We start from the raw sequence: 14630 nt of genomic DNA on the forward strand, positions 1-14630 counted from the left end.
TATTTTTTAATTTGGTAATTTCAGACTTTATAAAATAGAACTTTTCTGCATGTATGTGTTCCAGGGCAGACAGCCCTTAACACTGTATGATTCTGTGGCTGTAGAGTAAACCCAGCAAATACTTGCATTAAGAAGTAACACTGAAGCTGCAAAAATGTGGAAGAAAACTTAGGTTCCGAGCAAAGATGAGCCACCGTTTAGTTCTGTGTTGGGACTTAAAAGGTCAGTATCCACTAACTGGGGGAATAACATCTACTAAGAGGTTTTAAAAAAAGTCTATGCAAAAGAGTATTTCACTGGCAGAATAAGAGGGTTAGCTGTAAATAAACTCACCTCTGAAACTTTATAAATGCAGTGCTTTCCTTGCCTTGTTTTTAAGTAGCTTTGGCTATTACAATTCTCATGATTATGAAGTATTATCCTTGCTAGAAAAAAGGAGTGGGGCAAGAAGGTAGATCTCTGTCAGTCTCCTGATCCTACAGTACTTTATGTAACTTGTGTACTAGGAGTCTCTGCTAGACCACTTCACCATCCTAAGTGTTGCCTTTTTTGTCCTTGGGGATGTATGTTGCTTCTTTTCATACTCTGTTTCTTGTTTCTTCACCAGGTTCATCCATAGGATCGAAAAATAAAAACTCCGAGGCTCATCTCACAACAGTTTATAGAGCTGTGGGAAAATATGGGGGACTTCGGATGGCTTAAGTGGATGTAAATTCTCTTGCTGTGGAAAACGGTGACCCTACAATTTCACTCCACCACTGGTGCAGGAGTAGCATTTGTATGGTAATGTAACAAGTCAAGTCATTCATTGGGCTGCAAACTAACACAGAATAAAATAAAACTTTGTTGTTGGCTGTGAGGTCACAGATGTATCAGTGCTGGCACCAGGGGGAGGCAGGAATCTCAGGCCAAGAGGTAGTTAGGGCTAGCCCTTTTGGTGACAAAAGGGATTTGCAGAGGCCAGTAATGAGTCTGCGACATTATAAAGAAAAGACCTTTCCACCTTGTCAAGGCGGTGGACAAGGTAATCGTGGAGGCTTGGAGATAACAGATCTCTCCATTTTAAATTTACTCAGTTAGTGACAAAAATATTAATGTGTTGCTAATTTAACTTAAAGTAATTGTATGACAGAGAATTTTTAATTATAATTTTGAAGTGCCACAGATACAATAGGTAGGATTTTTTTTCTTACTGTCTGAGTCAATTTCTGTAAAATATATTTTCCAGATATTGCTTCCTGTGCAAGTTCATTATGACTACAGGTTTTTTACAAGACAAACAATAAATTAAGCTTTTCCATTCACTCTGCAGTGTTGTTGATTTCCATGTGCTGCTGATTTGGTGCATCAGCTGTAGCAGTAATTAGTATTCAGTATTCTTGTTAGAACATGCAAATTCTGCAGGCCAAAACACGAAGAGCTACAGAAAAGCATTAAGAAAACTTAAAGTAACCGTAGGCTCTGTTGGTAGATGTGACAAAAATAGAGAATGTCATAAATCATGCTTTGTTACGGGAAGAATTGTAGACCTAGCTTTTCTGATGGGAAAATGATATTGATGTAGTCGAGTTTCCTTCAGGAAAACAATGCAGAGAATGCTATAGACAATGATTGTAGAACAGAAAATGTTACTGATCTTGTTGAAATGTTAATGATCTCAAAAGGCTAGCATAGGGGAAAATGTATTTTCCACTTGTACTTAACCTTTGTAATTACTATTGGTGGATAAAATTGGTTTAAACTGTTCAAGATAAGCTTTCTTGTGCATAGCTATTTAAACTAGACACTCAGTGGAATAAAACTTTAAAAGGAGGTAATCTTGTATTGTGTCCTTGAAAACACCTGCACAGTGGACCTCCACCAAAGTAGTCAAAAGATTCTTCACTTAGTTAAGGCGGAATAATTAATGTTCAAACCAAACTGCTTTCAAAATATTTTGAGTTTTTTTTTCCTAATTGCAATCAACTCTTATTGTTCCCATACCTAAGAAATTAGTATGTTTTTGAATTGTAGAATATTGCAGGCAGGAACAGGCCTCAGGAAGTGTCAATTCCAAACCCCCACTGAAACCAGGGTCAGCTATGAAATCAGAATTTCAGATTTTTATTTGCTCTTAATTTTTTATTTAATTTTTGGCAAAATATTGTCATACGCATAACAGTTCTGGTATGTCAAATTGTCACAAAACAGTAAATTCATCCTCTGAAATAACTCTGCAAACAGTCCATCTGTCCTACCCAAATGTGTCTTTCTTACTCATTGGTTCTCTAATATGCTTTTAAGACTTTTTTCTTTTTTTTAGTAGTACTAATTTCTGGTACAATGTGCATAAGCAGTGCAATATTTTGTTGCTAGAATTTTATGTAAAAGAAGAAGACTTCTGATACATTGTGCTAGCTGACTTGAAAATGTTTCAATAGTGATTGTGCTGCAGCTCACAGTATGCAGAAGTGGGTTAACAGAGTACTACTGCAAAGATACTGATACTTGTTAGATCTTCTAAGGAGAGAATACTTTTCAACATAAGCTTCACTCATGTTTTTTGTGAATGTCTGTCATCTTTTGTTTTAATTTAACTAACAATGCAGTATGCTAGTGGGAGAGTAAGAATTGTCTACAGGGACCAAATGTTTCTGTACTCTTCCTATCCACATCATCCACTTCCAAAGACTGTGGTTCTTGCCTTAGTCAAAAGTCTCTTTTTCCAATTATTAGAGCAGGTAGGACTTCAAAATGATTTACATTTTTATTTGCAAAATTGATTGAGAAAGGTTAGAGATCACTGGGGTAGGAGACAGTTCCTAGAAGTTCTAGGAAAGTAAAAGAGTGAAAATCAATTGATTTTATTTGCTATATATACAGTTTTTCTACATATATAACAACTTTCATCAACACTTATTATATGGTTAAACAACACTATTCCTGCACATAAAATAAATAAATCTTCTATGTTGTGTAAAAAATCCTTTATACTGGCACCATTTATTCATATGTTCATATAGCAGTATGTATGTTGGTATTAAACATCTTTATCCTTCTGTCTGCAATGAGAAAGCTGTATAACCCAAGTATACTGCATATTTGAAGCAAAGTAAATTGTGCATATAGACAAATCCTTTAATGTAAGAGTACAGTCCTGTATTTCTATACAGGTTTGTGTAAGACAGTGTTCTTATTACAGCTTTTGTCAGAAAAGGAAGTATAGTGCTTCATAATTTGTGTCTGTTCCTTTTACAGACTGCCTGGCAAATATTTCTGTATAGATACCCAAACAAATAAACAAGGCATACATCTGAATACTTAATCCTGCTTTAAAGCAGTGTCTGTAAAATCATACAGAATTCTTCTCATGAAGATTCGGACTTCTTGCACTGTAACTACAGTATTGATGGCAAACCAAATCTGTTTTTAGGAATAAATATTTTTTGCCTCCCAAGTAGGGCCTCACACAAATTACAAAATTGACCTTCAAGCGCTCCTGTTATACTAAAGGATTAGTATGCATTCAGAAGAAGTTATGGTTTTTGCCCCTGCTTTGCATCAACAAAATTCCAGTTTTTAAGATGTTAATTATGTCTCCACTGATGTCAGGGCCAATTAGACACTTATATTCCCACAAGGAGCTTATTATTTTGTTGCTCTTTGTGAAAGCAGCAGGGAAAAAACACATCTCTGTGAGCTGAGTTTAAAGACACAGAAGTTTGCAAATAGAAAATAAATTATTAATTTATAGTATAATTAAGCTTTAAATTCTGCAGGGATGTCACCTTCATACAACTAGGAATGTGCTTTACTTACCTGGAATATATTTTCCCCAAGATACGTTTACTATTAGAGATGTTAAGCATCTTCTTTCTTTTTTTTGACAGGAAATTCTGGTGATTAAAGATCATGGCAACCATAGAGGAACTGGCCCATCAAATTATTGAGCAGCAAATGGGAGAGGTACATACATTTTGAGACATATTTAAGAAACTTTGAATATTAAAATGTACAGACTGATAAGTAAAAACCAAAGTTACAAGAGAAAATAAGTTTTAGTACACCCAAAGCTTCAGGAGACCCTCCCATGGAAGACTAGAAGATCTTACTGTGTCCATCTTAAAGTTATACAGCATAATCTTTCTTGGCCAAAGTTTGCCCCACAGAAATGAAGCTAAAGAAAACCTAGCAGTATTTCCAGTAAGTAACTAGCTGTTCAGCTGTGCCTTTTGGGCCTATAGTGGTCTTCAGAGAGCTGTCTGGTTGAGCAAATTGCTTTGCTCACTTTCACTTACAAAACGTACAATCAAGGGAATTGTCATTATATAGCTTTTACTTCCCAACTAAGCAATTACTTCACTTGTTGTCATTTGTTTTTGTAAGTAAAGGTTTGCCATGCTCATCACTGTAAAATATTTGTTGGTCTTTAGTATATGTCAGGGGGAAGATCGAATTCTTGTTTCTGCAGACTTCTGTTTTTTTGGTTTTTTTTTGGTACACCTGTGTACAGAATCTGTGTGCTGCAGCAAGACAACTTCCTGAGATGCACAGATAGTTTGCAAGTGTGGATAACTGTATGCATACATGCTTATCTAGAAAGTTCCATCAGTAGCACTTCTCTAAATAAGACAGGAGCAGAACAATTATATTTTTTAGCTTGAAATACCCATGCTCGGTTTCTTGTCAATATCATACATAGAATGACTTTTCAAGTAATTTTTGTTCCTCTCCATCTTGAATTGAAGTAGAAAGGTTGGGGGGCAGGATGGTTAATCTATCCTGTATAAATTCTTGTGGGTTTTGTTATTGTAGCATCTGAGAATTGCTAAGGCTATCACGAAGGACACTAGTGGTGCATGTGATGTATCACTTTTTTCTTTCTCCCTGTGTTTACAGGTAGGAATGGTGTACCTAGCATAGTTTTGTTCTGTTAATATAATTCCATGGGGAGGCCTAAGTAGGGCTGTATTTCCTGTTTCTTTGTTTGGAAACTGTGGGTTAGTCAAAGCTAGATGATGTGTATGTTCCACTCGGAGAAGAGGATGATGCATTTAAATGATGGTGTTAGCCTCTGTGAGAGTTATTCTCAATTTCCTAATGTGATTTCCACGAGACAGTGAGCTTATCTGGTGTCTCACTGCAATGGGAAAGGGAAGGTCCTTTTTCTGTTTCTTACTTTGTAATCAGCTAACTCAGTTTCTCCACCAGCCGATACAAATGGAAGTTTTTCTGCTGGGTTAATGAGTTGAGTAGGATCAGAGAAGCATGAAGCCTAAAGGAGATGACTGGTAGCCAAAGGAAGAGAGGCAGAGGAGGAGGCAGAGGGAGTGGAGGTGTGATAATGCTGAATCTGTACGCAGGGAGCTGTTGGGCTGTTTCTTTCTTTGTGAAACTGCAGCCTTACAGTTTTCATGGAGATCCTTCTGTCAGCATGTAGGTTAGGATTTGTCCTTTAGTGGTTTTAGTGTTTTACTGTGCCTGAGACTGTCATTTCTTATTTTGCAATGGTGTGGCTTAAGCATTCCCCAGTCCTCACCTAGCCACTTATTCTCATGCTGTGATAAGACTGTCATAGACATGTTCATGTGAGTTCTCTTTGTCCTTGTGTGGTAGACAAAACTGGAAAAAAATATATAAAAAAAATGGGATAGTGGAGGACTCTTTTTCCCCTGGGTTGTGGTCAGTCTGCTTATCTGGTACAAGGTGCATCCCAGCCTGGCACAAAGCAGTTTTTATTTAAAAAAACTAAAAAGAATAACCTAGAGCTGTGCAAGGTGGGATTCCATAAGTGAAAATTACTGTCCAAGAAGCACACTGCCTGAAAGGTGGTGTCAGCAAGGAAAGTCCATCTTACAGGGGCCTTCTTGTAGTATTTCACATCCCTACCCACCATTGATGTACTAGCTGTAATCTGCTTGGTGATGTGCATACTGGATATGAGCTTTGAAAACCATATTTAAGCTCTATGGAAGTTCAGTCTTTTAGCTAGCATTTGTAATTCTCTGAAATGAATGAATAATTTAAATTGAATTTACAAGAAAAATTTACATGAGTAGAACATAAGGAAAAACAACAGATGTTCCCATTCTGAAGAAAAGGTAAAGTGCTCCTGTGTTTTATTGCAATATAATAGTCAGGAGAGTTCTATGGTGTGTTTTGATTTCTTTGTAGTGTTAATTCTTGATATGGAGCATTTTAAAATACAAAATTATCACAAATGATTTTATTGTGATTTTCACAAAAATGTGTTTTTGCCAGTTTGGGACTTTCTTTGCATAAAACCAAAACATTAAAAAAAGAATGTATAGCCTTGCCTAAGTGGAGCATTGTGCGATGTTTATCTTTTCATGCTTCTCATCAGATTTTGCTAAGTGTGAGGTAATTCATATTTCTACATGAGAGTCATATTACTTAATTCACGTAGGGAATTTGTTTGTCAAGAACCCACAACAATCTTCTTTCTTTTATCTGTGGTTCCGTACACTAGATATGTGGCAGTTTGTTTCCACAGATCTGCCAGGTACCAGCAACAGAGGAAAGTTACACATTCTTCTAAACAGAATCTATCATATACGTACAAAATGTATTTTTTAAACAAATTCTGTGGTTATTCTGATCAGTATTTTTTTTAAACTGCAATAAAAACCTTTATTCTGTATAGAAGCAAAACTGTCAAGCTGACAATATTTTGTGGGGATGATGAGCAGTTTTACTTTATACCACATGTAGATTGCGACACTGTAACTGCAAAGCAGTCCTGGAATACATAGCTTATTTTGTGTAGTTAATACAAGTTCACATAAAAATCTGATTGCCTGTAAGTCACCCATCGTGCATGTCATTTGACAGAGTATTGCAGAATTTTTGTGCGTGAAAGTACCTCTTTCAAGCTCTTGATGTATAGTGGACACTTCTTTCTCCTTTACTTAAGCAAAGTGAATGAATCGTTTAACTACTGAAACTGTTCACATTCTTGAAAAATCCAGTATTTTTAGAAAGCAGTGTTCCAAATGTCTTGGTTTGACAATGATTTCTTTTGATGGTGCAGGCAGCTTTAGTAGTCATCATGTCGCCTCCCCCCCACCCCCCAGCAGCTTAATCCTGCTGTCTCATTTACTCTGATGCATTTGCTTCTGAGCATTGTGGAAATCTGGATTGAAGGTTTGATCTATGCTAAGAACAGCCAATGTTTCTCTTTTGCTGGACTATTTTTTGACCTGCATCAATATCCTATTCCAGATCACTGGATGACTAAACAACCAGGTTTACCTACCAAGCTGAAGGGACAGAATCAAGTAGGTTATAAGAGCTGAGACTGGTGCCAAAAGTAATGCAGTTTGGGGTGAAGTTTCAAAAGCAGTTTAGGTTGATTGGAGTTTGTATTTCTGCTGTAAGGGAAAGTCTTGCCTAGCACTCCTTCCTCCTTCTCTCGCTCACCTCCAGCTGTGTCTTCTTGCCTTTCTTGTGCTGGCGTTACCACTTACACGGTGGTGTGATTGCAAAGTCAGGAAGCGGATCCAGGAGGAAGAAAAAAGCTCTCAACCAGTCATGAAACAGTATCTTTATGGCACGTAGAAGTGTATATTACTTAATTTAATTCTTGGGAAAAAGACACGGTTGAATAGTAGCATTTTTAAATGGTGTAGAAGCTAGGAATTATTATTAGTACAGGAATTGCAGGATGAAACATTTTTTGATCTGTATAAATAGTTATGCTGCAAAATGTTTGGGAAGTTCCTGGGGAATGTAAGACAAAAAATTTAGTCTGAAGGTATCTAAACACTGTGAAGACAAATGTCCTTTGTACTACAAAAAGTCCTGCATTTTGGACCAAGCCTCTGTACATAGCAGCTGTACTTCTCATTTTTTGTGAACAAATAATTGAGTGAATAATACCTATATAAGTTTGGCGATAGTATGTGAAATTTTTTTAAAATAGTGATAATTTTTAAAGCACTTCCACAAACTATCTGAGAGCAGAGGCTTAAATTTGTTTTCAGATACAATGCTTGCTGAATTTGACCATTTCATTGATCTGCTCTAAGATTCTTGGTAGTTCCCTGGTAGAGAGTTCTTTGGTTTTGGTTTTAGTTCTTTGAGGCTCAGCAGAACAAAACAGGCCAATTGCTGTGTTTCCACACCAAAAATTCTTTTGTCACTTTATGTAAGCCATTAAGGTAAAAATAATGTTAGTTTAAATGTAACACAACTATAATGAAAGGTATCACGTTTAGTTTATGAACATGAACATCAGTAGTAATAATTCAGAAAATACTCAGTCTAATTAACTGAAGTGGATTTGCCAACAACTGATTGTTTTACTTAGTGTTTCTAAATTTCTAAGTGAAGGTATTTTAAAATAGCTTTAAAACATTCATGACATGTCATGAATAGAATTTTCTAACTAGCAAAATTAAGCTATTAAATTAGTTTGCAAGCATTTGAATTCCTTATATAGGAAGTATGTCACACTTTTCATAGCCTTGTGTAGAGAAGTCAGAACTTGGTAAAACTTTACAGGAGTTCATCCATTGAATTGGTATATCAGTCCTTAAGGTAATATATCCATTGTCAATCCATTACATTTGTTTATTCTTTCTAGATTACCCATTCCCAAGGAGCTGTTACACAAACACTAATGGATGGGACAGCACAACGAATACAGATCGTACCTTCAGATTCAGGCCTCTCTTTACCACAGCGTATACAGGTATGCTTCATCCAATATATTTTAAAAGCAGTGATGAGCTATTTATTTCCACCAATTTTCATGTATTGTTCTTTTTCATTTGCCTCATGTTATTTGCTAGAATGTAAATATTCAGTCCTGGGTGCTAGGGGTTGTTTTTATATAAATAGAAATAAAACATTATTCCAATGCTTTTTTTTGTTTTTACTCCAAAGAATTTTAAGATGTACAAAAATTATAACTGCTGAATAGAATAAAGGTTTCCCCCCAATACTGTAATGATACTGCTCTTTAAAAACTGTTATAAACTTTTGAGATTTGTTAATTCAGCTAAGTTGTTGGAGCATTTCTACAAGTTGGAGCGGGGATGAGGGAAAATACTGCATTATATTGTTGATACAAGTCTGAGAAGTGTGTTAAAGGATGCTGGGTTTGGCCCATTTCAACCAGTGTTATACGTCTCAGTAAGCTAATTTATAGCCTAGCCAGGTAATAATCTCCAACTCAAGCGAATGCTCTATTTTAAAATTTCCTCTTGGAAAAAAATATTAACCACAGCAGAAATTTTTAAAATATTCTCAGACACATGTTGTTGCACACAAAAACACTCCAGTTTGTGAGCCAACTGCTAGTATAATCTTGGTTGCTTTTTTCTTTTGCTGCTTCACTCTTCAGTATTTTTCACTGTTTTTCTCCCGTTTCAGCATATTGCATTCAAGCTTTGTCCTACCTTCCAAGATTCTTCACTAGTGCCCCCATACATGATCTTTTGTTTTGTTTTACCACTGCCTGTATTCTAGTCCTGGTGTCAGCCTTATCTATGCGGTGGATCTTTATTCTTTCAGCTACCTCCACTCCTTTTCTATGCTTTCTGTACAGCTGTAATTTTAATTAATTTGTATTAATCAGTTAACTCATGTCTCTTTATCCTGTTTTCTTCATCAATATCTGTATGCTGTAGTGGGAAGCCATTTAATGTAATTTCAGTATCAGGGTCTGAATATAGGACAACATATATGACCACAAGCCTTTGAACAGCAAGACAGTTGTATTGATTCAGAGCCAGTGGCAGACATCTAAACTCCTTTGGAGGGGGTATAGGGGGGAAGAGAGAACTAATTTCAGATAAGGACTGTAGCCACTGCAAATATGAAGAACATAGAAGAACTGTATTTCTAGGGATAGTTTTGTTCCGATGACCTTTATATAGTTTTTCATCATCTCGGGTAGCTGAAGTACCACTTGTTTCTGTCCCAGGTCCTTCGCCCCTTGTCTTTTTTCACCTCACTCATCGATTCTTGCTTCAAAATGGATGGTGAGTGCTTTCAGATAGTGGTTGTCTCTTGTCTGAGACAGCGCTCAGAACGGCATCCTTCCTGCAACAGGCATCTACAAACATGGCAGCAATATAAATAATAGTAAGAAATTAGATATGGGATAGAAGTTAGTAATGAAAACTTTCCACAAAGAAGAATTTATAGTGGAAAAATAAAATAGATTGTATGAACAAATACATTTCAGTGAAATGTTCAAAAAATATAGTAGATTGGTTCATTTTCAGCTTATCATTTCAGTTAATATTTTTTGCTTTGTTTTGTTATTATTAAGTGCACATAAAGAATTATCTGAAATCTTGAAATACAAAATTCTGATTAAAAATTGTAAATGTTAAATTTAAAATGTTCTTTAAAATATATTTCACTAGTCACCCTTTTTAGGGAAAGTTAACATTTTGTCTCTGTGGTGGTTTCATGCAGGTAGGCAGTTCAGCACTACCACACTGTGCTTTCACTCCCCTCTCCTCAAAAGGACAGGGGGAGAAAATAAGATGAAAAAAAGCTCACGGGTTGAGATAAGGACAGGGAGATCTCTCTCCAGTTACCATCACAGGAAAAACAGACTCAACATAAGGGAGTTTAATGTAATTTATTGCCTATCACTGGCAGACTAGAGCAGAAAGAAACTAAAGCAAATAAAAACACCTTCCTACTCATCCACCCTCTTCTACCTCCTCCCCCCAAACAACACAGGGGAGCAGGGGCTGTGGTCAGTCCCTAACGCTTCATCTCCTTCACTCTTTCTTCGTCACTCTCTGCCCCTGCTCCACGTGGGGTCCCTCCCATGGGATGCCGTCCTTCCCGAACTGAGCCTGCGGGGGCTCCTCTCCATCCCCCAGGAGCAAACTGCTCCAGCACGGGTCCCCCACGGGTGGCAGCTCCCCCCAGACCCCTGCTCCTGCGTGGGCTCCTCTCCACGGGCTGCAGCTCCGGCCCGGGGCCTGCTCCTGCGGGGGCTCTCCATGGGCCGCAGCGTCCTCCAGGCCACATCCACCTGCTCCACCGGGGGCTCCTCCACGGGCTGCAGCGTGGAGATCTGCTCCATGTGGGACACATGGGCTGCAGGGGGACAGCCTGCTCCACCAGGGGCCTCTCCACAGGCTGACAGGGAACTGCTGCTGCGTGCCTGGAGCACCTCCTGCCCTCCTGCTGCACTGACCTTGGGGTCTGCAGGGCTGTTTCTCACTCCTCTCTGTCCCCACTGCTGTAGCACAGCATTTTTTCCCTTTTGTTAAATCTGCTGTCAGAGGTGCAACCAGCATGGCTCACTGGCTCAGCTTTGGCCATTGGTGGTTCACTTTTGGAGCCACCTGAAGCTGGCTCTTATGTGACATGGGGCAGCTGCTGGGCTCTGCTCACAGAGGCCACCCGTGCAGCCCCACACTACCAAAACCCTGCCACCTAAAGCCAGCAGAGTTTCTATAAAAGTTGAATGTCACATTGTTAAATGACATTTCTGTTCAAAACCAGCAGGTAGACTCATCCTTTTATGTTTAAACGTGCCTTTTTTTCCTAAAAGAGGAACCGAGAATTATTGAGATATTTAATTTATTGAAATGATAATGAAATGAAAGTCAAAACTTGTTAACAGACAAGTCAATAAATGAAATGAAAGAAAATACTATCCTCTGTTATCATCAGGACACTTAAATACATGGGAGAAATACATTTTTAGGCCGACAATCCTGAATTAATATATTCCTGCTTTACAGCATGATCTCTTTGGCAACACTGAATTTCAGATTATTCAGAAACACAATTTGTTGTCTTTGAGCCCTGATGTATTTTCTTGAGAAGATAAGTGGTTTTCTCTTTCCCTCTGATTATTTTCTCTTATCTCAATATTTCGGTACTGGAAGTTGTTATAAAGTTGTTATACTTTGATGGAATGCTCCACTTCCAAAGTCCCTTTGAGATTTAGGTGGAGCTTTTGCAGCTCTCTGCCCATAAGGATTTAGCTGCAGACAGAATGCTCTTAATTGTTTGAATTGCTTTCTGTTACGCCTGTGTGTTGTCAAACGCTTGAGAGCTGCAGAGAACATTTGTGCAGATTGAATAGCTTTGTATGGATATTAACACTACATTGTACCCACTATGTCATGCAGTGAAAATACCTACCTTTTAAAAATAAGTGTCTGGACTATGATAATAAGTAGATAATTTAGCATACATATCCAAAAAATAATTCCAACCTTAGCACAACTTTGTATTGTCACTGGAAAAATGTCAGGTTTTGAATTAGCTTTATATTATACTTCATATAAACCTAACCTGATAAGGTATATGCCTTCTTTTGATGTATACAGTTGCACTTTTAAGTTTTGATAGTGACACAGATTTTAGATTAGTATCTGTTAAAGAATAAGTCTGGGTATTCAAGAAACAGCAAAATATTCTGTGTTTGGCTTTTGTATCTTTATGCACCCAGTTGAGGATCACATGCGTTGGATTTCTTCTAATCCCAGTGAAGCAGAGGTGCTTGGAGAGGGGAAGGGGAAGGGAACATCAGCTACTTTGAAATAGCCAGAAAGGACACAAGAAAAATAAAGATTGTAAAATGAAGACAAATGGAATCTAAGGAGAAAGTTAAGGGAAGAAGGGATGTAAAATGGCAAGGAAGTTTTGCCTTTTAAGGAATCATAAAGGAATTGAAAGAAGAAATAAAGGACTGCTGTAGTCATTTGTGGTCCTGGGTATGTGGATATCTTAGAAAACTGAATGGAAAATACTGTATTTATCGTCTTGGTAGCTTCTGTGGGGTTTTTGTCCTATCTTCCTACCCTGCCCCCCGATCTCATGGTAGTTGATGTTTGCTTTGTATTTTTAGCCTCTGATATTCTATAATTACCTGGCCTTCTAGCCTAAATAGGTCTTAATTGTGCTTTGCAGAGAGAAAAAAAAGAAAAGTTAGACGCCTGAAATGTTAACAGCAAAATTAATTGATCTGTAATTCAAAAATAGTTTGCAGGAAATAGTCATTGTATAATGGTGGTCCTTAATCTCTAGAATAAACCAGGCAGTTCTTGGTATAAGCTTTTGGAAAGAAAGGCAAGAAGTGACTAAAAGTGTTATAGTGGAAGACAGATGGAGTCTTGATTATTTTCTCCAAGAATTATAATCTTCTGACAAAGTTGGCAAAAAATGAGTTTACTGGAAGGCTTTTTAATAAAAGTCTGCTGTGTTTGTGCTTGAAAATAGGAAAAAAAAATGGAAAAAACAACCTGTAGGTCTCACTTTGTTTAAGTAATGAAACATGAAAATCATTCTTTTCCTTAAAAAAAAAAAAAGGCAGAGGCAGAGAAAACAGAATTTTAACTTATTTTATTTAGGAACATACATGTAAAAAACAGACCCAAAAAATGAAGTATAAAATGTTTGTACAGTTGTGTGAAAATATTATTGCTTTTCTTGCTGTTTGATGCTTTCTTTTTTCACTTTGAAGTCTATGGTTGTTGTTTTAGGATGTTTCTTTTTAAGCATACAAATACAGGAGGTACTAAGCACTTTGCATGGTGTGCAGCAAATTCAAAAGTTAAAGATTTCTCAGAAACTTACGGGCCCTAGGGCTAAGTTACAGACACCTCAAATTCTGGATGCTGGAATTGGCAGGGGGTTTTGGTAGTTTTGTAAAAGCATGGGCCATTTGTAAAAAATAAAAGAGAGAATTCAGGTTTTGACTTCAAACACAAAGGTGACTCAAGTGCGTTTAAAAAAAGTGAAAATCCAAGGTTTTGCCTGAGTTTACTTAACTCTTGTGTGACAGAGGGGAGGACAATCCTACTTCACAGTTGTCAAAGGCAAAATTCCCGTTTTCTTCGAGAGCCCAGATTGGGCCCCAAGGGTGATTACATTACCATAACAATTTGAGATAAATGTATTATTAGATTGTCACAGATCAGCAGACGGGCCAGAAGATTCAGATTGTTACAGCACTTGATCAGAGCTCAGCAGGCAAGCAGTTCATCTTAACAAATCATGATGGCTCTACCCCAAGCAAGGTGATCCTTGCCAGACAAGATTCCACTCCAGGAAAAGTAATCCTAGCAACTCCAGATGCTGCAGGTGTCAACCAACTGTTTTTTGCATCCCCTGATATATCTGCACAACACATCCAGGTAGATAATCCACTTTATTTCATACTTTTGGTTCAAATGGGATAAGAAGAGATGTTTTATTTCCAAGTATGTCTGTCTGGGTTCTCCTTTTTCAAGTTCTTTTTTTTTTTTTAATGCTATACTTTTTCTTGCATTAGGACTCATTGTGGATACTTAGAAATTATGAAGAACACATTTTTTGTGAACTTACTGCTTTCAAAATTTATATCCATTTATATCCTGGCTCATGAGATTAGAAAGAGAAGTGTAACTTTTATTGTCCTTTCCAGACGTACCAACAGTCCTTCTTTATTGCTACTTCATTGATTCTCCCTCTGTTTTCATATATTGTTGAAAAAATAATCTTTTCTCCCTTGTCCTCATAACTTAACATTTCCTTCTCCTTATTTTCCTTTTCATACACTTGTTGTAACTACTGTTCACAGCTGTGTGAATTGTACTCCAAGGCAATTTCTCGGAGAGACTGTTAGTAAGGAATGGCGGTGGGAAAGTAGCACTAAAGATTCT

At 37.3% G+C, this 14630-nt stretch overlaps 1 protein-coding gene across 22 annotated transcripts in view; it reads left to right on the forward strand.

Annotated features, from left to right (window-relative positions):
• Positions 1–14630, forward strand: part of NR2C1 (nuclear receptor subfamily 2 group C member 1) — a 51427-nt gene that overhangs the window by 16068 nt on the left and 20729 nt on the right. For 10 of the 22 annotated variants that reach the window (XM_035551578.2, XM_035551579.2, XM_050709783.1 and 7 more), the window contains 4 exons: positions 608–783; positions 3870–3945; positions 8585–8692; positions 13893–14123. In XM_035551578.2, coding sequence (XP_035407471.1) covers positions 3892–3945; positions 8585–8692; positions 13893–14123 — 393 coding nt within the window. In that variant the 5' untranslated portion in view covers positions 608–783; positions 3870–3891. Of the gene's footprint in view, positions 1–64; positions 223–607; positions 784–3869; positions 3946–4002; positions 4183–8584; positions 8693–13892; positions 14124–14630 lie in introns of those variants that run through there. The other 12 variants (XM_035551605.2, XM_035551606.2, XM_035551609.2 and 9 more) reach the window with 5 other exon arrangements.

This window comes from Cygnus atratus, chromosome 1, assembly GCF_013377495.2.
Source record: "Cygnus atratus isolate AKBS03 ecotype Queensland, Australia chromosome 1, CAtr_DNAZoo_HiC_assembly, whole genome shotgun sequence".
NCBI lineage: Eukaryota > Metazoa > Chordata > Aves > Anseriformes > Anatidae > Cygnus > Cygnus atratus.